Source organism: Callospermophilus lateralis, chromosome 3, assembly GCF_048772815.1.
Source record: "Callospermophilus lateralis isolate mCalLat2 chromosome 3, mCalLat2.hap1, whole genome shotgun sequence".
Taxonomy (NCBI): Eukaryota; Metazoa; Chordata; class Mammalia; order Rodentia; family Sciuridae; genus Callospermophilus; species Callospermophilus lateralis.
This window is the reverse complement of record NC_135307.1, coordinates 66,418,088-66,442,179: the sequence shown is the minus strand read 5'-3', so window position 1 is coordinate 66,442,179 and position 24,092 is coordinate 66,418,088. Positions and strand designations below refer to the sequence as shown.

The 24,092-nt window shown below is 46.9% G+C and overlaps 1 protein-coding gene across 1 annotated transcript in view; it reads right to left on the bottom strand.

Annotated features, from left to right (window-relative positions):
• The window catches only part of Sptb (spectrin beta, erythrocytic), a 69,272-nt gene extending 55,364 nt beyond the window's left edge, over positions 1 to 13,908 (bottom strand). Inside the window, exon 1 of the mRNA XM_076850353.2 lies at positions 13,755 to 13,908. Within this exon, the coding sequence (XP_076706468.1) occupies positions 13,755 to 13,902 (148 nt within the window). The 5' untranslated portion in view covers positions 13,903 to 13,908. The remainder of the gene's footprint in view (positions 1 to 13,754) is intronic.
• Between the last annotated feature and the right edge of the window lie 10,184 nt (positions 13,909 to 24,092).

The following is a 24,092-nucleotide window of genomic DNA, read 5'->3' as shown; positions in this document are numbered from 1 at the left end:
TCAAGACACACAGTGCTCAGACGTGTTTATTTGTACCTGGTAAAAGGATAAGGGGGTACTTCTAGCTGGGGACATGGAGTTTGGGCTGGCACATACATTGGTACAGAGGTTTCATGAAGCATCCTCAGAGCTCCCCAGTTTTCAACACATAAATGATGCACTTTAGGCCCTCAAATGCTGGAGCTGCAGATTGAGAGCACGGGCAGTGGCCTGTTGGCTGCTGTAACTTGGAGGCTGGGGTGGAATTACCCAGAGTCTCCCGCACCCTGCAATGCTTTGCAGTGTTGAGACACAGGAAAGATCCCGAGAGGGTAATGATGATCAAAAGGAGAGAAAAGGCCCAGGGGTGGGGATTAATTTCCATCAGCCCATTCGCTTGGCTGCTCCCCATCGACCCTCTCAGCACATTCACTCCCGCATGGCCTGGTCACTCTCAGGAACCTTCCAAGTGCAGGAGAGGCCAGTGGCCCAGAGCCAGCTGAGCGGGGAACCCTGGTACTGTGGACAGGAGGGAAGGCACTGTGCATAGGCCTGTCCTCAGGGCACCCGAGCCATCCTGCAGCGGATCAGGCTGTGGGAAGGAAGCCTCAGCAAGGCCCTGCAGGAGCCAGGATTTATTTCCAGAGCTCTAACCCTGACCTTGCAGGAAGGAGTGAGTGAGCATGGACAGGCTCCTGGTCTCTGGCCACCATGGAACCCAGGGCGTCTCCGATTCTCCTCCTTCCCAGGCCGTGGCCACTTCCACTCCCACTAAATGTCAGGGCTGCCCTAAGAAAACTCATCTTCCTCACTGGTCAGCTCTAACCCAGAATTACTCTCTGGGTATCTTGATGAGTGATCTCTTTCTCATAACCCCCTTCAAAAGTTAAGCTTGGGGTCAAATATACACACGACACCAAACCCTCACATATTTTTCCACTGAGTTCATACATGGAAAATGCTGGCACACAGAAAGCACGACATCATGTGAGTTATCATCACCATGGCTACTGTTACTACGTGCATGGGCCTGTCCTAGAGAATGCGTGCGCATAGGCCGCCTCAGGCTCCCGGAGGCCTCATGATGGAGTTGAGGAAGCAAGACACATACTCACTAACAGTTCATTTTTCAACCACACAAGAAATAAATGGCAATTAGTTTTAATCACACAAATGCTGCTACAAGGTAATACTGGCTTAGTTACAAGATAAATGGTGCATATAATAAATGTTCCAGATGTCAAAGAAGACAGAGGTCATTTCAATTGGAGTCATCAAGGGGGTCCTTCTACAGAAAAGCACTTTGTATATGTGGAAGGGAAGGAAAGTCAGGAAGAAAGAATGAGCCCAAGCAGACACGCATCAAAGGACAAAGCTTGTCCACAGGCTACTGAATGCTGCAGGTTAGCAGACATGTGCAAAATAGGTTTTAAGGGCTGGGGATGTGGCTCAGTGGTAGAGTGCTTGCTTGGCATGTGTGAAGCCCTGGGTTAGAGTCCTAGTACCACAGGAAAAAGAGAGAGAGAGAGAGAGAGAGAGAGAGAGAGAGAGAGAGAGAGAGACAAAACAGGTTTTAAACAGGATATAGCAATCCCTGAATGAAAAGCTAAGACATTTAGACTTAATCCTAGAGGCCAAGGGAGCCACAGAAAGTATGGCACAGTCATTTCCTGAAATGTTAATTTGTAAGGATCCCAAACAACCATAAAAAGACAAAATGTTTCAGATCATTTGAAAAAGCGCACTGAATTGTTGGATTAGAAAATTCAACACCAGCAAGACACATCAATTTACCCTGAATTAATACATATTTAACACTATTGAAATGCATTTAATTATGTAATTTAAATTTAGAAGAAATTAGAGAAATGATCCAAAAATTATTGGAAAAATAAGCAAATAAAAATGACTAGGAAAATTCTAAAAATGAGAGTAATAAAAGGCAACCAATCTTCTCAGGTATTTTTTCTTTCAAAGAATATTTATGGTAAAACTGTGTAGTACTGCTGGGTATGGTGGTGCACATCTGTAATCCCTGCAACTCAGGAGGCTGAGGCAGGAGGATTGCAAGTTTGAGGCCAGCCCCAGCAACTTAGTGAGATCCTAAGGAACTTAGCAAGACCTTTCTTCACAACAAAAAAAATAGAAAGCAGTGGGGATTGTGGCTTCATATTCCAGGTTAAATTTGTGGCTTAGTGGTAGAGCATGTCTGGATTCAATCCTCAGTACTAAAAAACAAAAACAAAAACTAACAAACAAACAAAAACCCAAATCCCCCAAACAGCATGGTACTAGCATGAGAAACCAGAATCAATAAACCATAAATAGGCCCTGCAGGGTGGCACATGCTTGCAATCCCAGCTGCTCAGGAGGCTGAGGCAGGAGGATCTTGAACTCAAAGCTAGCCTTAGCAATTTAGCAAGGCCCTGAGCAACTCAGCAAGACCCTGTCTCTAAATAAATATATTTTTTTAATAGGGTTGGGGATGTGGCTCAATGATTAAGTGCCCCTGGGGTTCAATCCCCACTATAAAAAAAAAAAGAAAATATTCCAAAATACATATGGTCATTTAATATCTGATAAAGGTATGTTTCAAATATGAAGAGGAGAGACGATTATTCAGTAAAAGGTGTTTGCCAACCTAAATGACCATCCAGGAAAAGTTAAATTCACACTTCCTACTCCAGGTTAAATTTCATTTGAATCAAAAACCAAAATGTACAAAATGAAACCATTAAAATACCCAAATCAATCATGCTAAGGTGTTCTTCAAAATAATGTTAGTGTAGAAAAGAGCCTTCTAAACACAACACAAAATCCAAATGCCACAAAATAAAAGATTGAAAGTTCAACTATGTTCAAAAAAATTTATGTGTGTGGAATAAAACACCATAAGAAAACTCCACCTGACGGGGAAATGCATTTATAACGTGTCACTGGGCTGATTTACTTAATACGAAAAGAACAGCGTTAAAGTTTGGAATGTCCCCCAGAGGCTCGTGTGTTAAAGCCTTGGTCCCCGGCTTGGCATTGGGAGGTGGTGGACACCTTCAGGGGTGGGGCCTGGTAGGGGTCTTCAGGTCACTAGGGGTCATGCCCTTTAAGGGTATTACAGGACTCCATTTTTCTTCTGCTTTTTTTCTGCATGTTGGCCATGAAGGGAGCAGCCTTGTGCACTCCCCACTACCATGTGCTGCCTCACCACAGGCCCAAAGTAATAGGGTCAACAGATCATGGACCCAAACCTCCAAAACTGTGATCCAAAATAAACCTTTTCTCTTTATAAGGTGTTTATCTCAGGTATTTGTTACAGTGACAGAAAGCTGACTTACACAAATGCCTAAAGATAAATAAGGAAAAAGACCAACAATAGGAAGAGAGAGTTAACAGAAGCCGGGAGTGGTGGCGCATGCCTGTCATCCCAGCGGCTTGGGAGACTGAGGCAGGACGACTGCCAATTCAAAGATGGCCTCAGTAATTTAGTGAGGCCCTAAGCAACTCCGTGACACCCTGGCTCTAAGTAAAATACAAAAAAGCGTTGGGGGATGTGGCTTGAGTGCCCCTGAGTTCAATTCCTGGAACCACCCCTGCCCCCACAAATAAAAGAGTTAACAGAAAAAAATTATAAACATCTCTTAAATATGTAAAAAGCTGTCCAACCAATTTGTAATAGAAGTACACATTCAAAGCACATATATATATACACACACACACAAAGTCTAATATGTGTCTTTAATTAATTTGAACAAATTATAAAAGATATTTGTGAGACAAGTAGAAAACTTTGAATAGCAAGTGGGTATTAGATTATATCAGTATTCATTTTATTAGATATAATAATGGTATTTTATGGTTAGGTGGGAAATGTTCTTGTCTTCCAGAAGCACCTACTAAACTAATTAGAGGTAAAATGTCATGATGGTCTTTATTTTTAGAATACTTCAATCCCCCAAATAGATAAGCAAATACAGCAAACTATTAACAGCTATTATATGTGGGTGATAGTTCATTTCACCTTTGTCTCTGATTTTTTTGTATATTTGATGTTTTTCACACTTAAAGTCAGAAAGTAAGTGAAAGTACACCAAGACACTATATTTCACTTATCAGATAAGCAAAGATCAAAAAGTCTGATAAAATCTGATGTTGGCAAAGATGTGGGGAAGAAAGCATGCATATGTTTCTGGAAAGGGCATAACTGGGGCAACCTTTATGAGAGGCAATTTGGCAAGACTGAATAGAATTACAAATGCACATACTTTTGGAACCAGTAATTTATCTTCTAGGAATTTATTCTACAGCTATACATGTACATTTGCAAAATAACATACATAAATGTTTATTCACTGCACTTTTTGAAATAAAGATCAGAAACAACCTAAATATTCATCAATAGGGGACTAGTTAAATTAAAATTATATGTCCACACAATGGAATACTATACAACTGTAAAAAGAATGAGGAGGCTGTTTATGTACTAATATAAAGCAATTTCAAGATGTATTGGATGAAAAAGTATAGAAGAATGTACAGTTAAAAAATGGGCAGAAAACAATCTAGACCATTTGCTTAGATGTGAATAAAAGAGTCTTGGAAAGATATACAAGACATGGTTAACACAGGTTGTAGGAGAAGAATTGGGTGCCTGGAAGGCTAAGGAGGGAGTAAAACTTGTTATTTGCCCTTTTATAACTTTTCAGTTTTACCTACCAGGTATACACATATTTCTTCTTTAAAACAGAAATAAGTACATTTTCCTTTTTTACAGAAAATTAAAATTTTTTTTCTTTCCCCCTCTTTCCAACATAGGCTAGTTCCTTTTGTGTTTCCTTACCTAAGGATTTTTCACTAGGCAAAAATCACAAGCATCTTTAAGCATCTTTGCACAAGGGCAAGAGGGGGCAGGTCAAGGAGGGGAAACACTCCTGAGCTCCAGGGATGGATCCTGGGGTCCTGATGGGGGGCAGCCAGGCACACTCTGCCTCCCACCACATCGTAAGAAAGGTTGGCATGGATTCTACTGTTCCTGTTTAACTATCTGGGGATGGGGAATTTTGTTTCCAACCAGTTCTTCATCACATTGGACCTGTGAACAGTGGAATGCAGTTCTCCTGCCCTGAAGGATTTGCAACCTAACAAGGGTTAGATTTCAGGGTAGGACTGTAGGGTACTTAGGCAAGTTTGATAATGCAAAATGCAAGAATAAAGCATTTAAGACTGACTTTGAAAATACACTAAGCAGGGCGAGGTGGCACAAGCCTGTAATCCCAGCGGCTCAGGAGGCTGAGGCAGGAGGATCACAAATTCAAAGCCAGCCTCAGCAACTTAGTGAGGCCTTAGGCAACTCAGTGAGACCCTGTCTAGATAAAATACAAAAACAGGCTGGGGAAGTGGCTCAGTGGTTGAGTGCCCCTGGGTTCAATACTCAGTACCGGGGGTGGGGGGGGTGGGGGGGTGGAGAACAGAGCTGAACACAAGGAGGTCTAGTTAACTAGGCTGGGGTGTAGTCATGTAAAGGAGGATGGTAAAGCCAAGAAAATTATAATTTGAATATTTATTGGTGTGAAAAGATATTCATGGTAATATTAAGTGAAAAAGTTCTAAAATTATAACATTATAGTAACGTTTTGGTATTTATACATCGTCACATATCTACAGGCATTAAAATATATCCACATGACAGATTAACAGTGGCTCTAGTTTTTTTCTTTATCTGTTTTTCTTATCTTTTCTGTACTAAATATATATTCTTGCTAATGTTTAAAAATATAAAAGTAATTGCCTTAATATTTTTTTAAAATAAAAAAGGATCTTAAATATTTCAGCAAAAGAAAACAGGTTATCCTAGACCCATTTAAATAAAAGTTTTATTTTTGAAGAAACCTAGTTTTGATCTGAGGTTTGAAGATAATGCCTCTGGAACAGCAGGGAAGAACGGGGTTCTTGTTCAAAACCCCTCGTCTGGTCCCCAGCGAGTACGCACGCCCGTGTGCACATGTGTGCATGTTTGGGGGGGGATGAGGTACTTAACTGATTCAGAGCCACGCAGCTGAGGGGCAGTCTAGGAATTTAAACTTTATACTCCAAGTGAGGAAGAGCCTGGTATGTCAGGCGTGGTGGCACATCCCTGTAATCCTTGGGAGGCTGAGGCAGGAGGATTGGGAGTTCAAAGACAGCCTCAGCAGGGGCTGGGGTTGTGGCTCAAGTGTTAGCGCGCTCGCCTGGCATGCGTGCGGCCCGGGTTCGATCCTCAGCACCACATACAAACAAAGATGTTGTGTCCACCAAAAACTAAATAATAAATATTTTAAAATTCTCTCTCTCTCTCTCTCAAAAAATAAAAAAAAAATAATTAAAAAAAAAGACAGCCTCACCAAAAGGGAGGTGCTAAGCAACTCAGTGAGACCCTGTCTCTAAATAAAATATAAAATAGGGCTGGGGATGTGGCTCAGTAGTCCAGTGTCCCTGGTTTCAATCCCCAGTACCCCACCACCACCAAAAAAAAGGTGGTTCTTAGCTGAAGCAGCACCTCACTAAAAATGTGTTGGAAAACACCATAGAACAAGGACCAATTATCCCTAGCAGGTGACAGTACATACGGGATGTGAGATAGAGCACTGAGTTGGAAGTTTTGATCAAAGAGCCTGATGAGGCTGGTGGTGGAAGGAAAAACGGGAAGGGGTATCTTGGGTGAAATGCAAAGGAGGTGACAATGTAGGACTCGGGAACATTCAAGAAGCCAGAAGCACAGTGATGATTTTAAAACCCTGGCCCTCTCTCTAGGCCTGCCTGGTCGGTTGCCACCTGGCTCTGAGGCCTCCCTCCTGTATAGGGGGGAATGGACACAGCTCTACCTGCTCCTTCACAGGGTGGTAACAGGGTCACGAGACAACCTTAAAGCACCCGGAACACACAGTAGTGTGCACACACCAGGCTGGGCACACACCAGGCATCGTCAGCAAGCAGCTGGTGGTGTCTGCTTAAAAAGAAACATACTCATTGAGAACCTGGTCTGGGAGGTCGAGACCGCCCAGGACTCAGCCTGAGCCCAGGGGAGATTTCTGGCTGTATCCACTGCTTTGCTAAAAGAGATTAACCTCCTTCTCCCAAGCCAGGATCCAAAATGTCACGCTTCAGGATAAAGCAGCAATAGGTGGCCTCTTCTTGGGCTGTCTAAGCTGGAAGGGCCCTGAGCATAATCTAGACCGAGCCCCTGGTGTTCAGGCCAGGAGACAGCCCCTGAGGAGCAGGAGCAAAAGTGGCGTGGCCAAGGCCACCCAACTATAGCAGCAGGAGGACGGAAGAAGGAGTCGAGGGACCGCTTTCTCCCCACTGCGGCGCCCAGCTGCCATCCATCCTCTCCTGGACTTCTGCGCAGCCTCCCCGCCACTTATCTCCCCTTTGAAGTCAGAGTGATCTTTAAAAACCCAAACCTACACATGTCACTTCCCTGCTAAAAGCTCAGTGATGGGTTGGGAGCAGCGCTGGCCACCCAGTCTTCTACTGAAGGCCACAGCTCCTGGCCTGAACCTGACCGCTCTCCCAGCTAACAGCTCCCTCCCTTTGACCCTTCAATCTGCATCCTTCTGCAAATGATTTCCTCTGCCACCCCTCTGGAATCTCCAGCTGCTTTTCGCCAGGTGTCTGATCTTACCAAAACCAGCCCTCTGGGACACACCTCCTGCCTGCCCCTCCTCTCTCTACCACTGACCTCTGTTCTGACTCCAATAAGCCCCTACTCAATTCTTTGCATGAGTTATAACCTGTGCTTGATATTATAAAATCTTATAGTTCCCCAGATATCTTCACAGCATGTATCATAATTTAAGTAAAGTGTGTGCATCTGTAGACAGACACGTGTGTGCTGATCCGATCTGCCCCTCTTTCACCAGACTGTAAGGTGAGATTCCCTGGCTGATCTAGTTTCCAGTGACTGAAGGCCAAAGGGTCTGGAGGCAAAATGTTCCCAGAGACACAGCTGCTACTAGCCTCCCTGCCATTCTCTCTGTGTGACACGATAAAATGAACAGATGCTCTGAAAACAACACCCTGGGTCCCCCCACTTCAGCCAAGCAACATGCAAAGGGGCCCGTGGGGGGAAGCGGGCAGGGAATGAGTGCTGGGTTGCTCCTAAGGAGCCTGGTGTCAGAGCATGTCCTTGGGAACAGAGGGGACAGCCCATAGAAATGTCCCAAAGATGGAGGAGGCTGTTAACATGGCTCGCTCAGACTGCACTGCCTGGGGAGGGAAGAGAGTCTTATTATTAACCTTGGTGTATTAATATTTGATAAAGCATCTTCATAATGATAGATAGCAGTCAACCAAAGAAGGTGGAACTGACTGGTTTTGTTGAGAGTTTTCAAAGAGGAAGAACAGCTTTGATCAAAAGGCACGAGGGGACAAGGTATTATCTCCCAGGCAAGGTCTTGGACCACACAGTGCAGGTGGCAATGCTGCCTCTTTGGGTTTACCTGCACAGGTAACAGGCAGATCTTTCTATACAGTGGGGGTGGGTACAATCTCACAATGGCTGACCTCCAAGAGAAAGCAGCTGATCCAATTATTTTTTTTTTCCTGATAGTACATTAAAATAATCGCTGATGGTAACAGATAGTTCCTTGAATAGTATATTTTCCTAACATATAGTCTCTAAGTAAAACTCAATTTTATGTTTTGAAATCTGAGAAGGAAAAAAAAATTTAAAACGTCCCATTAATAACACCATCTCTGTGCTCACAGGTAGCAGGAGAGAGATGCTGGGGCCATGCAGAGCTGAAGCCTTGTTCTCCAGCGGCTGCCTCTGAATCTACTGATTTCACAGGCTGCCAAGAAATGGTAGACCCCATTTCATCATCTGCCCTCTGGACACAGAGCCCTTCCTAGGTCACTGGGCCACTTGGAATCAGTATCATCCTGGTACAGGTAAAGATGGGGGGGGGGTCCAAGGAGAGGCCCAGCATCTCTTGAGGAGCTCTCAGGTCCTTTGGTCACCAAAGTCAGAAGGAAGGAGCCCAGGCGTCCCTCTCAGGGGAGCTCTGGGGCAGCCAGGGAGGATGGACAGGGAGCAGCAGGGTCTGAGGCCCACCGACCTGAGGTTCTGATGTCATATCTGCTGGTTACAGAACTTAACCTTGGGGTCTGGACACAGTGAGTCAGGAAGATGGTCAAGGTTCAAAGTGGCAGCAACTACGTGCTTCCGAGCACAGGGCCACGGCCTGCGGTGCACCTGCTACCCTGTTACATTCTTTGGCTTGTCCTCATCCACCCCCACCACTGGGCCTCCTCTCATTTCCAGGAAGAAGGCCACATGAGATAATGCAGAAAGGAAGCTCGCCTCCAATTTGAGATGTCCCCGGCTTCTAATTTAAAGGCAAAATGGAGCAGGCTGCACCATGTCACACACTCGGTTTTTAATGAAGGAGCTCTGTTTAGTTTCTCCCTTAGCCATTGCCCAAATGGACAAGGAACAGGCGAAAGAGTGAGACAGAGCCTGTCATCCCTCTTCCTCTCAGGTCCCTCTCAGGAGGCTCTGGACTGTTCTATGTGCTGCTATCTTTGAGATACCTCTGTGTACTGAGGAGCCATAAATCACCCAGCAGGGGGTGGGGGGGCACTCAGCTGGGTGCATGTGCAGGGCAGGGGGAGCAGGAGGGAAGAAGGGTGTGGGAGGAAAGAACGGAGGAGAGGATAATGCACAGGGTTTCTCTTTTGGGGGCATCTTGCTGCTTTTCCCCTCCCCCTCCTCTCTCAGCTGGGTCACAGCTGCCTGGAGGCATCCTCACCAGAGTCAGTGGGGGACATAACCTGGTGCCAGGAGGGGTGTGCAGGCAGGCCACCCCCACCCTCTGCCACCCCCACCATGAGGAGACAGAGTCGAGAGGGTGGGCACTCTGGCTGGTACTTCCCTGCAGTCTGCAGTGCTTCACCCCTCATCTGGACAGCCACATGTGTACAGGGTGGCTCCCAGTGTGAGAAAGAGAACGAGAGGAAACCGGGTTTGAGCAACAGGGACAGTGGCTCTGGGAGACACTAGGAGTCTTCCTATCAAAACATGAAGGCTAGACCCTTCTGGAGGGACAGGAACTTGGGCTTTTCGGCTGCTCCCCTTCCTCTAATCCCTCAAAGCAGATCCGAAAAGCAGAAAGACATTAGAGACAAATGTCGTCAAAGCACAGCAGAATGGTCCCCCGTGACCCACCACTTAACCCTGTGAAGTGTTACCAGCCAGAGACTGAGGTTAAGAAGCCAAAATCTAAAGGAGATAACTCCTGCTGAGTCCACGCCCTCCCCCTGGCATCGCCAAGGTCAATTCCATCCACTCTGCAAGCTTTCTTCCCTACCTTCCCCTTCACTTTAGCCAGGCTGAGTCCCCATTTCAAATCAAAAGTCATTCATCTGGAGAGAGATCAGATTTTTATATATTTTTTTTAAAAACGGAGTAACCAGATAGCTTGCATATTTAGGCCCAGACAAGAAGAGCTGGGAATAGTAGGAAAGGCAGAATAGGGAGTATTTCCTATAGAGCAGAGAGGAAGTTGACTTTAAGAGCAGAAAAGATAGAGTCCTGTTAGCCCAGTTTTCTTTCAACCACAGGTCACTGGGTAGAGAAGGACTTGGAGGAGCTGCCAAGTCAGAAGAGCATCTGACACAGCCCATCACCCTCTGGTTTCTTGGTCCCCGTGTCACCCAGTTCGATGGTGGAGACACAGCTATGGTGCGGAAGTGGATGGCCCTATAGAGGGAAAGACCTGCATGGCACGGGGCTTCAATCTCATGGACCTGAGGTCTAGGGGCAGGGCACAGAGCCAAGAGTTTCAAGCGTAAGCCTCTGCCTAATTTCCCTGCTCCTGGTTCTTCTTACAACCCAGGCTTTCCCAGGCAAAGGAGGTAGGGGTGAAGCAGAAGAAACAGGTCCTGGAATAGGCCTAGGTAACTAGGACCAAGACTGAGCTGATGATCTTGAACATAAGAAGTTGAGAAAGGACAGAAAGTATCTATAGGAAATGTTCTTAGTATTAATAACATCCCAAATTCACCTAGCATTTTATTATTGATGAAATATTTTCATGCACTTTATTTGATTTTCACAACCACCTTGGAAAAGTACTACTGTCCAATTTTTTAAAAACAGGAAATCAAGTTTGAGCCAGTGATTCTTCCATAGCAGTAGCATGAGAGGTGGAATCAGGACTCAAATCCGGGTCTGGTGAGAGTTTCCTCCTCTCCCTACATCTTCCATTGCAGAACAAAAATGCCAGACCAACTTCCCCCACCTGCTACGTAGCCTCCAAGCAGACTGCCTCCACCCCAGAAGGAACACATGGCTAAAGTCTTCTGGGCCTTAATATTCTTACACATGGAGAACAGCCATAGACCACTCTGACATGCTGGGACTAACGGCAGCATCCACTTCCTAAGGCCTCATTGTAAAGGCCGGCCCCTGCCTGGACTACTGAGGTGGCCCCAAAGATGGCACAGAAGGGAAAAAAAAAAATGTCAAGAAGTTAAAGCTGGGGAAGGTGGACACATTTCCTTTCTTCACCTTGCCCACTCAGCAGAATGCACCCAGCTAGACACTCTATTTGGATCTTTAGCATAAACTGCCTAGTTGTTTGTAAAAATCTTGAAAGGACCCCAAACTTAAGTGTTTACTTGTGAGCCAGATGTTCTGAAACATTAAGGTCCAGGCAGGACACTCCACAGGAGCATTCAGATTCTTAGGTAGGTAGGGCACACACACTCTTGGTGAGGGGTAGGGTGTCAGGCACAGCCATGGTTCGGGAAGGCTCTTTCCTGACGGACCTAGGACTGACCATTGTTTCCATGTGATGCCCTCTTGTGCTTGCCCCTTTAATCCATCTCCACCAGCTTCCCAGGCAGTTCAGACATGGCTACCACACCCACAGCCACCTGGGGTAACCCTTAGGCTTTCTGCTCATCCCAGCAGCAAGCACCCTTCCATTCCCCAGCATGATGGCTTTCTCCTCCAGGAACAATTCTCCCTGCATATCCTCCCTTGCTCTCTCATTGCTATTTAAATGATATGCCTTCCCTACAATTCTCTAATTCTACTCATGCTAATTAATTGTGAGCATAGTTCATTTTTCCCTAATAGATTAAAACTCCTTAGAGACAGATGCTATATTGAATTCATTTCTTTGGTTCACCCCTCTCCTCTTGTGTCTGGCTGGGGGTTTAGCTTTAAACTTAGAGCACAATGAATAACTGTTAAAAATGGAAATTTACTTTGGTTTTCTATAATATAGGTAATGTATGAAACAGATCAAATAACACAGGTCACCTCATTCCATCCGTTGGCAAACCTCATGGAACATGGTTACCATTCTCCCTCCATCTGTATCACCAGGCTCACCGTAGCCAAATCCAGCCAGCAGAAATATAAAACCAAACTGACAAAACCAAGGGTTTCAGCTTAGTTTGGTTATTTAAAGAGGTTAAATTACATAAGCAAAAAGCAAGGGGTCACAGCTATTATGCTTCCCCCAGGAAAACCAAGGAAGGGTTGTTTGGGGTCAGAAAAGGTGAGGACAAGATAAGGAAGAAGAAAGGGAGCTTCCAGTATAGATCAGAACCAAAAGGGTGGTGGCCAAGTCCCTAGTGAGTTCCCTGTCATGACAGGAGAGATGAGACACCGCACTCCTTTTATGGAATGAGAAGCCCAGATACTTCTGAGATAAATGGTCATCATAATTCCAGAGGGGCCTAGAGCCCTGCTCATGCCTCAAGGTCAGCAGGGACCACAGTATCTGGGAGTGGAGGGGAAAGAAGGGCCGGAGGAAGAGGATCGCTATGAACGTCAAGTTCCAGCAGGACCATAAGAAACAGGGTAAAAATCACTCCAGAAGGTGCTCATGGGAAAGGCTGTGCTCTTCTTACCAGTCGAGCACAATCAGTGATGAGGAACCAGGTCCAGATGGGGTGGTGATGGGTGGATCAGGGGAAGACAGTTTCCCCACACACCCCTATGTAACTCAACCTCTATTCATTGGCCAAGGATACCAGGACAGAATTTAGTTACCCCCAAATCAAGTTCCAGGGAGACAAGAGTCACAAGGGTTGGTGGGAAAAAATAAAAATAAAAAATTCCAAGAATCAGATCTCAGCCAGCAGGGGGAGGAGAAGCCATTTCTGCTAGAGATGTAAGATACTCTCTCTGAAAGAGAGAGAGAGAGAGAGAGAGAAAATCTATTATGAACCTGCTAAGTACAAATCTAATTTCAGTTTAAGGATGAGAGGTTCTATCCAGAAAATCCTCCTTTCTAAGGCAGTGTGGAGAGGATGCTATCTCTTCTCAATTTCTAATTGAATCACTCTTTTCTTTTGGGATCACAGAGAGGAAAATAATTTTTCTCTCCAAGGCCAGGCAGGAAACTGGGGTGCCCAGGAGGCCCCTTGCACCTGGGCCTGGCTGTCTAGCCCTCAGACACCCTTTGCCCAGACTTTTTCATACTTTTAACATTAGTCGCAGGTCGCTCCAGACAGGAGCAGAAGGCAGAGCCCACCTGGCACCAACTCCAGCTCCTCCCTGCTCCTCAGAAGGACCTGGGAGGAAATGGGGGCTGTTCAGGGCAAACCTGCTAGAGCCTCTACTCCCTCTCAGGGCTGCCTAGCCTCTTTGAGCCCAGCAAACACATCTCTATCGCTGCCAGGCCAGGGCTCACCCGACATGCACGGAGGCTCCACTGTCGTGGGGAGGGGCATGGACCTTGGGATTGTGAACATGCTTCTCTAACCCCTGTGGCCCCAAGCAGTACCTGCCAAGGCCTTGATCCGGGACCTCTCAAAGAGCCTGGCTGAGCTGTTGTCATTATCCAGCTCATCTTCCGGGGCGTCCCAGCGGGCATTGATCCGGCTGTACGGTGGCTGGTTGCCCACGTTTTCAAACTCCGTGGCTGATGTCATGCCAGCAGGTTCTTAGCAGCTACGTGGGCCTCAGTCTTCATGGAAGGGTCCCTAGGGGACAGCAACACAGTCAGAGGGTTAGCTCCCCGCCCCCTCTCACTTTTCCTCAGGGAAAACTTGTTCGGAGCATCCGACAGCAGCAGATCCTGGCGGGAGCATCATGCCGGGTCCTCTGCTGGGGCATGCCTCCTACCCGGGGTCTCTGGGTCATGAGTTATAAAATATTGCAGCAGCAGCAGCAACAGTAACGGCAGTGGTGGCGGGGACAGAGCCGGAGAGCTGCAGGCAGCAAGGGTCAGGATGGCCAGCAGGTGGAGACGTCAGTCAGTCGCAGTGAGCCCATTTCCTCCTCCAAACCCGCTGCCGCCACCCCAGGAAGCAGCGAAAGGGGCAGCTCTCTTGGGAGCCAGAGGCTGGTGGGGGACGGGCTGGGAAAAGCAGCTCCCACCCTGAGTACCGGGGCCAGGAGCTAGTGTGATGGGGAGACGAGAACAGGCAAGGAGAACAGAGAAGCTGGAAGTCGGCTGAGTTCGACTCAAATAGGAATTGGGGTGGAGGGGTAGGGGGATGGGGGTGAGACTCAAGCTGCCACTGATGCCACCCGTCCAGGCAGCTGCCTGTGCTGGGCGGAGTCTGCTCCTCACTGAGGCTGCTCAAGAGTCTTCAGTTCTTTCCTGGGCACCCAATATTCCGAAAGCTGAGCTCTTGTTTTTTGCCCTCTTTGAAGTGCGCCCAGGTGCTGGAACAAGATCTCCTGTTGAATCAGGCCAAATAGCCCGGAGGAGCCTGTGGTCCATGAGGGCCATCAGCATGAGGGGCTGAGACGGGTGGAGAGGGAGTCCACCGGCAAGAATGGGGCCGTGGGTCAGTTACCTCTGCAATGAGCATGGGCATCAAAAGCATCACCCGCCCAGGGCTCATTTTTGCTTGCTCATTCATTCATTCATTCATTCACAATGAACTCAAATATGTACCAAGCCCAAATGAGGAGGCAGACACTGTGCTAGGCAATTATGCATAAGACAAGAAGGGTCATGTCCTGGGCTGGACATGTGGCTTAAAGGCAGAGCACTTGCCTAGCATGCATAAGGCACTGGGCTTGATCCCTAGCACTGCTTGCATGCGCGTGCGCACACACACACACACACACAAGACCACATCCCTATAGAACATATGCCCTGGCGGGGGCAACAGTTAATTAAATGAACCATTTCAATGAGGTGTGCTGTGTGCCACTACTGGGAAAGAGCAAGGTAAAGTGGGGACAGGGTGTCAAGAAGGAAAGTTTAAGGTGATTGCTAAAGGAAACTTGGAAGTACCCTTAAGGGACAGGTAGAAAGGGATAGGAATCCAAATGAAGGGAATAAAGAGTGGATGCAGAGTTCTGCAGCCCAGAGCAAACAAGACTGAGGAGGCTTAAGAAGAAACTAGAGAGTGAAGGAGGGTCAGGGAAGAAAAGTGAGACGGTGGCTGGAGGGGCCTGCTGGCTCTTAGTTGCTCTGAGCCTTTTGAAAACGACTGGTTATCTCATCTGCACCTGCCATTCAGGTGTCTCCCTGGAGCTTGGACTCAGAGAGAGTCTGTAAGAGAGAAAAGGGGGCCCAGAGCCTTCAAATCCAAAAGAGCAAAAGAAAGGTGGGGGCTGGAGGCAGGGTGGCAGGCAAATGACCAATGTTGACAATCAGTGAACTGTGGGGGACACACATATTTGTATATACATAATGAGATTTCTTGGGAATGGGAGTCCACTGGCCAGCTTGAGCAGAGCTGCAGTGCTGTAGCCCTTGCTCCTCGGAGTTGGAGTCACTTTAGCCTCTTCTTCCCCCAATCTGACTAATCAATCCCACCACATCCTTTTGAGGTGAGACAGGAGCCAGAATTATCCACCTAATAATTGCACAAGAGAGAAAACAAGCCTAACACAGGATGAGGCCTCCCCAAGGTCATCGAGGAAAGACCAAAGACCAAACTGTAGCCTGGTTTGTCTCCCTCCACTGGAGGGCTTTTAGGGACACAAGGAGGGAAAGAACATGGCCCCTGTGGACCATTCCCAGCTGCTAGGGAAGGGCAAAGGTGTCTGCCACTGGGGGAGGGGAAAGTGCAGGGTGTGGAAAGCAGATATTACCCTCAACACTGCATTTCCCACCATGCCAGGCCAATGCCCAAGCCCACCCTTGTCCTCTGAATAGCTGTCCTCCATAGAGGACTTGATGCTTCCAGGACTGAGATTTCCCACTCAACTGGCTGAGCAAAGAGACCTGGGAAAGACTCTACTCCCCAGGCCTTCCCCCTGGTCCCTTGAGGGGAACTACTACTGACTTGGAGGTCAGAGCCAGAGGGACTGACGGGCTAACCACCTCCTGCAGGGCCATGATCCTGTCCAGCAGCCCCTGAGGAGGGCCGAGCTGCCAGACACAGACTGCGAGGTGAGATCAGCCCCTGAGCACAGGAGGTAACCAGACCCTGGTGCGTTCTCTCTCTCTCTCTCTCTCTCTCTCTCTCTCTCTCTCTCTCTCTCTTTCTGTTCATCCTGGGCTATTTTTAAGAGTGGCCGAGAGAGGCCCAGGCTGCAGGGCCAGGGAGTGAGATTACCTTAGCCACGGCTCCGTAAATAAGTCTGTCCCAGAAAGATGAGCCTGAGCCCGCAGACCAGCAGAACCAGCGTTCAAGGCAAGATTGATGGCCCCGGGTGCAGAAGAGCAGCAATTCATCCTGCTTAAAATGCCACCCTTCCTGCGACCGCGGCTCAGAGAAGGCAACAGCCAGGCAGTGGCTGTGCCGGGAATGTGGAAAAAAAAAAAAACCAAAAACATATGTGTGTTTAAATCCACAACTGTTTGTTTGTTTTTGCAAGGATCAGTTCCCTGAAGGTAAACACCAAGGAAAGAAGATTCAAAAATGAAAATAAGGCCCTCTTGCTCCTCCTGTCCCCACCCCAGGCCCACCCCAGCCCCTGCCCAGATGGCAAGGTGGGGGGCAGGATGTGCTCAGGCAAGGAAGCGCTCGGAGAATCAGGTGGGAGAAGCAAAAAGGAAGAAAACATGAAAACCGGAAAGCTACATACAGATGGTTGTTCCAGAAAGAAAACCCCTAAGATGTGCCTGAAACCAAATTCATCCCTGCTTTCTCAGTGTCAACCATGTCTATTTCCATTACTGTCAGAATGGCCCTTCAAAAGCCCAACTACAAAGAAACCACCATGACTAAAAAGAATAGTATGCATTGGGGAATTATGGAGGGGGCACCTAATCAGATGAGGAGCCTTGGAAATGACATTCAAGATGATAACCTGAGGGAAAATTAGAGATGAGATGATCTGGTCACATTTTCAAGGATGTAAGAAATCTGTGCATCTAGAGTGGCCCTCCATGAGTCATAGAGGACCGCAAGTACACAGCTAAAATTAGACCTCATGCCCCTGTTAGCAAACTCAGGGGATAAAAGGCATATGAAGTAGCTCTTTGTCCATTCATTCCCCAATGCACTCTCAAGCTCCCAAGAGGTCCTCCTCTGAAGCCACCAGATCCCCTGTCAAAGTGTAAGGTGGATATTCCCTGATCTGTGTGACTCCATGCCCAGGGTAGTTCACTACCCTGTCCATCCACCTTCCTGTCTAGCAGCTGAGCAGTGCCATCTCCAACCCCCTTTACCTGTGAGTTTCTGCCATCCCTGTTCCCAGGTTTTATTTTGAGTAGGATGGGTCCCTATAAACTTGTACATCCACAGAGCAATTCTGAAAAGCTCATCTGACTGCATGGGGCACTCAATCTCTAAAGGGACGCTTACTTGGTAAACGGGTTTCACAACATCACTGATGCAACCCCCAGCTCTGCCTTTCATGCTTGTCCCTGGAACCAAGAGAACCCAATGGCCACTGGGTTGAGTGCTATGTCTTGCAATCTCAGCCTCATGTGCACCTCACTGGGGTGGTGAGAGGAAGTGGTAGTGGCCGCTGCACTCTTTCTGCCAGGCTACTAGCTAAGTCTCACATCAGTCCTCCCCACAACTCAGAACAGAAAGGACACTCTTCTCCCCTCTCCTAACCACCCACCCCCTAACGAAGTAACCGGTATCTCCTTCTTTTCTGTGGACCACACATAAGCAAGCAGCAACAAAGTACAGATCCACTTCAGCACTGGGGAACGGGAGCGAAAGACGGTGATGCCACTCTTCCTTAGTGGGGCTGAGGTATAGGTCCATGCAGCCCTAACAGCCTTAAAAAGAATTTAGACCCACTCTTTTATTTTCACTCTAGCTGTAAGCTTTGTCCCCTCCCTTGCTTTCTGGTTTGACCTGTCCCTTATGCTACCCCAAACCTGCTTTTAACTTATTTGGGTTCCATGGCAACCCAAGTCAGGAGATTAAATCCTGAAGTTCCCCTGGTAACTTTTCTGCCAAAGCAGCACCAACAAAGGAACAGCCCCATTCCACTTTCTCCGATCATAATCTCACCGAATATTCAGACACCTTAAAGAACAAATACGTATACACACACACACACACACACACACACTTGCTAAAACAGACGCCATGCGGTCACCAAGTTCTTCCTCTAAATCTGCTTGCAGTCCTAACCTGCTCTCCACCCCCATGCTTAGTCTGGCACTTCCATCCTCCTACCAGTCATCTCCACATAGAAAGTACAGCTCAGACTTCATGTGGCTAAGATTGAGCACATGGCTTCCAGGACAGCAGAACGGGGAAGTTCTACCACCATAGGGTGACAGTGAGGCCAGGTAGGCATGCCAACTGTGGGTGGCCCTTCCAACAGGTGGACATCACCAGCGATGCCTGGATAAGCCATTCCTCCTCCCTAGAGCACACTCTGCTCTTCTGCGTCCTGCGGTTCCCATGCTAACCCAGCCAGCTACTAGTCCATCAACCACAGGACACAGTTTAGGGTTCTGAAAGCCCCAAGGTTCCTGTGCATGGCTGCCACCATTAAGGAGCCCCGTGCATCTGCAATATCCTGGTCATTCTTGCTCACTGCTGTTGGGGGAGGCCTATCCCGGATCCTTCTGCTCTGGTTTCTGTCACTAGGCAGGGGCTTCAGGCCCACATGTTATAACTTGTTCCCTCTCATCATGGAAAAATCTCCTACTAAGAACCAGCTCCAGTTATGTTGCAGCTGCTGGAATAGCAGCAGGGTGGTGGGAGCCTGGCTCCAACCTTTCTTACAGGGATTTGGCTGGGAAACAGGTGCCACTCAGCTCTGGGACAGGAGTTGGCTCATCAGCCCTCTGTGTTAACAACGGCATCTATCAGCACCTCTCCTCCTGCCCAGAGGCAAATGCCCAGTGGGAAACATTAAAGGCAAGAGGAGAGATTCTATTCTTACATACAGATAGAGCATCCCTAATCTGAAAATCCAAAATCAGAAATGCTCCACAATCTGAGACTTCTTGAGTGCTGACATGATGCCACTATGACCTCAAGCAATGGGTCATTGTCAAAATTCAGGGTCACTAAAAATATTATATAAAGTTATCTTCAGGCTATAAGATGTATAGGAAACATAAATAAATTGTACATTTAGACTTGAGTCCCATCCCCAAGATATCTCAATATGTATATACAAATATTCCAATATCTGAAATCCCAAACACTTCCAGTTCCAAACATTTAAGTAAGGGATACTCAACCTGTATATAGGCTTTCAAAGATTATTCTCTATTGAGATTCCTATATATCTACATTTACAAAAGACCATTACTATCCAGTCCTACATCCTCTCATCTCTCCTGCATCACTCCCCAGAATAAGTAGCATTCAATAGTAGCTGAATTGAAGTGTCGAATGCCCAATTTCTCTTGTTCCATGAGAACTTTTCCTCAATAACATATACTGACTTCTCTCTTCTCTGATTTCTGTGGGAAATCGTGGGGTCTCAACACTGGAAGACGTCAAGAATTATTAATGAAATCATTGATTCAGAAAAAAAATCATTGAAAATAAAACCATTAGATAACAGGTTGATGGGGGAAGTTTACACAGGAAGGATCAAGTTTCTAACACCTGAATTCTCTGACAAATCTCAGTAGCACCAAGAACAGGATAAGCTGGCATTATGTACCTCCAGTCAGGATCCATCATGGAGGACACCATGGTGTGTGATGTTCCTGACAAAAATGTGGGACCTCAATTAAGTCTTTCAAGCTAACTTTCCATTTTCAGAAATTAATAAGAAATTGAGAGATAGGTGGTGCAGGACTGTAATCCACCAACTTGGGAGGCTGAGACAGGAGGATCACAAGTTCAAGTCCAGCCTCAGCAACTGAGCAAAGCCCTTAGCAATGTAATGAGAACCTGTTTCAAAATAAAAAAGATAAAAAGGACTGGGGATGTGGCTCAGTGGTTAAGAGCCCCTGGGTTCAATCCCGGTGAAGAAAGAGTTAAATAACAATGAGGAAGCAGAGAGGCAAACTTGGCATGTAGGAAATTCTACAGGAACTGACTCAAGTTTCTTCAAGTCAGTGGCATTAAAACAAATAGGTAGAAAAGAGACAGGGAATGGGGACTGCTGCAGATCAAAAGAGACTTAGGAGAAGTCACAATGGAATTAATGTGTACCCTGTTTGGATCGTGATTAAAACCAACATCTATCCAAAAAACATTTTCAAAACAATTGGGGATACATGAATTATAGACTCAATACTGGATGATCACCAGGAATGCTAGGTGTGATAATGGCATTATGGTTAAGTAAGAAAAATGAACCTACTGTATCTTTAGACATGATGTCTGTGCCTTGCTTCAATGTGTTTCAGCAAAGTAGGAAGCAAATGAGAAATGAAAACCCCCTAATAATTGCCTTGGAATGAGTTACCTATGGAGGTTCATGACCCTATCCTTCCTACTTTGGTATATCCTTGAAATTTTGTATAATGAAACTTTTGATAAACATATTTAATAAGAAATTAAGTTTATAAACTATAGTAGCCAATGCTTACCCATGAGAGTTATTTATTTCTGAGATGTTTCCATTTAATATTTTCTGACTGCAGTAACCATGGGTCACTGAAAGCCTGAGAAGTGGACAAGGGGGACCACTGTTCAGTCATCTTCATAAGTTGAGATGGCACTTAGAGTGAAAGTCACTCCTTACCATGGCCCTGATGCCTAGCATGCCCTGGTTTGTGCCTCCCTTTCCAAGCTCATCGCCCCTCCTTGCTACAGGCAACCTTCAAACCTTCTTTCCATTCTTCAGATTTGCCACTTCCTCCTTCAAAAGCTCAGGGCTGTTGTGTACACTGTGCCCTCTGCTTAGGAGAGGGGCACTTCCTGGAGCATCCTTTCCTGTCTGGCTCCTCCTCATTCTGCACCTCTCTTCTTAGACATCACTTCCTTGTGCAAGTCCTCCCTGGAGACCTTTCAAAGGTAGGTCCCCCCTGTTATCCTTGGTCTCGGCACTGTGCATGACCACAGCACTTACCATAACTGTACTGACTCATACATCTGTTGGTTTACTCCCTCCCCCCACACACTTTCCTCTCCTTGCAGAGACCATATGCTCCTTGTAGGTAGCAGCCTTATTCATTATTCTTTTCTGGCACTTTACTGCTGCACTTGGGATGTAGGAAGTGCTCAATAAATATCTCAGTCCTTCTAGAGGCCTAATCTCAAGCTACGGAGTTTCTTTAAGCCTCTCCCCACCATATTCCTTGACCCATGCACTCACTTCTTTAGTTATCCCATTTAAGTTCTCGTTCAACATCTATTCATCACCAAGGCCCGTGATCATGCCTCTGTAGAGCATCTTTCATTCATCATTTCTTTATTTTCTAATGCTTCCAGTTCATTTCAGGCCCTCATCACTTTCTTCCTGGCCTTGTGGAATGGTCCCTCTCGGCCCATGTTTTGCCTCTTCAACCCCCTGCATAGCTCCTTCTAATAAATACCCCTCCTCTCTAAGCTTCCAGCAACACAGTCTAACCCAAAGCCACCCGACTGGGGCTGAGCTCAAACTCTCTTTTATGTTGACTCTGCTCAGCCTGGAGGGTCCACACCTTGAATCCTACTGTCTGTCATATGCCTGTACTTTATTTGTGCCACATCCCATACATTGAAATTTCACCATCTCTCCCCTCCACTGACACCTTAAAACAAATACAATTATCAACATTTTAAAACATAGAGCATTTTCTCAGAGTCTAAGTGGGTTACCTTTTCCCTCCTGTCCTACTCCATGAGTCCTCTACTGCTTTTACATCCAAGTGCAAGGGACAGTCCAAATAGGCTGAAAGCTGTGGGTGGCCGTGCACCAGCTCCCTTCCCCCCAACCCCATTGCCCCAGCCAGATGAGACCAGATCCCCAGAGTCCTTTTTCTGCCCCTTCTGGGAGAAAGATGAATGCTTAGCATTTGCTCCCTTCCATTTTCATCTTAACATGTTCAAGTTCTTCCCACCTTAAATAAATCTCCTTGCCATCCTCATGTCTCTATTTCAGAGTCAAACTACTTGAGAAAATTGCCAAGGACAGGAACAGGTACTTTACAAAAGAGGAAACCCAAAAGGCTAAGATCCTGTGAAGACATGCACACTTGTTAGAGAGAAGCACGGATTAAGGCAGGGACATGTCACAGGCAAACATTAGCCAGCTGGAGAATGCCAGACGTAGATGGTGTTGGGGAGAGGGCACCTCGAACCTTGCTGGTGCTGGTGTGGACTGGCCCAGCATCGTGCCAGACACCTGAAATGGGGCTAAAAACAGTATGTGGGATAAATAGTTGAGAACTGAGAAATGCAGAGTGCTGATCTGTAAGGACCACTTCTGCTGAGAACACGCTATTTGGAGCCAGTCTGTAGGTCCAGATGGCTAGAAACGCTACATGTGGCAGTAGTGCCAAGGATCCACCATAATGCCCTGGCCTAGTCACGGCAGCCCCTGCTGCCTCAACCACACATCCTCAGAGGCCTCTTCCTCTGATGCAGGACAGCCTGGTAGAAGGGATGGGCAGTGGCCTTGAGGCCCAAGCTCCCACGAATCTCTCTGCATCTTGAAACCCCTCAGAGCAGCTCCGACTCAAGGGGCACCCCAACATCCTCAGGCTCAACTCCAATGAGAATGGCAGCCTCTCCCCCAATTCTGTGCTGAGAAACCTTTCACGTTTCCTTTCTCGTGTCACAGAAATGCCAGTCACGGAGTGGTTTCTGTCCCGACATCTCTGCCACGCAAACGAAAAGAGCTATTTTAAAAGTCTAACCCATAAATAATATATGAGTGAAGGGTGCCAATGTAGTTATTCATTCATGTTGGAGCTTTTATAATAATTAAAACTCATCTTTTAGAAGTTGCTGGAGCCCACAAGGACTCCTAAGGGAACAGATGCTGGCCAAGGGATTTTCCCATCCCTGGCCAGGGTGCAGAACCTGACTCTGTCGGGCTGTCCTCTGGGGACAAATGGGAAGGTGTCTCCAAGGGACCACAGCTCTAGTCCTGAGCTGGGTCCTGCTGGGACCAGTCTCCTGGGCCTGTAGGGAGGGCACCACTCAGCCACTGGGGTCTCTTCAGCCATCTTCCCTGGGCTCCACTAGTGGGGAAGCACAATCTGCAGGCTCACCCAGTTACACTGTTGTCCGCAGTTCTCAGGAAAGATCCTTGGCTCTTTCTAGGACTGTGTAGCAGATCCTGTGGCTAGGAACGGAACCTGGAACTTATTCAGACCTTTATGGATACTGCCCCATTTAACACACACCTGCGCTCACAAACTGTTAGGTATCATTATTGCTATTATTGCTATTATCATTTTCCCATTCTATCAAAACAGAAGACCTAGGGGAAATCCTGACTCCTGAACTTAGTAGCGGTATATCCTTTTATAAGTCACCTGATCACTCTGTACCTCAGTTTCCCTGTGCTACTGTGACAGAGGCTGCTTGGCCCACCGTATCCAAATGCTACTCTTTCTACACAATAATCAGAGACACTTCTCAGTCACCCTCATGGCTAGGTGAGGCTGTGACTGAATGAGCAGAAATGACATGTACCACTTCAAGGTCACAGCTATAAAACCCTTCCCCGTTGTTGCCTTATTATTTCCCCTAAGTCCTGAGAATCTAGAAGGCCGGGCCACAGATGAAAGGAACCTGGGCAGCAAAGCTTCTCCCTTGATTCACACTGAGTTAGTTGTCCATGATATAAGCAAGAAATAAAACTTGATTTTGCAGTTCTTTATTAGGGCAGTTAATTC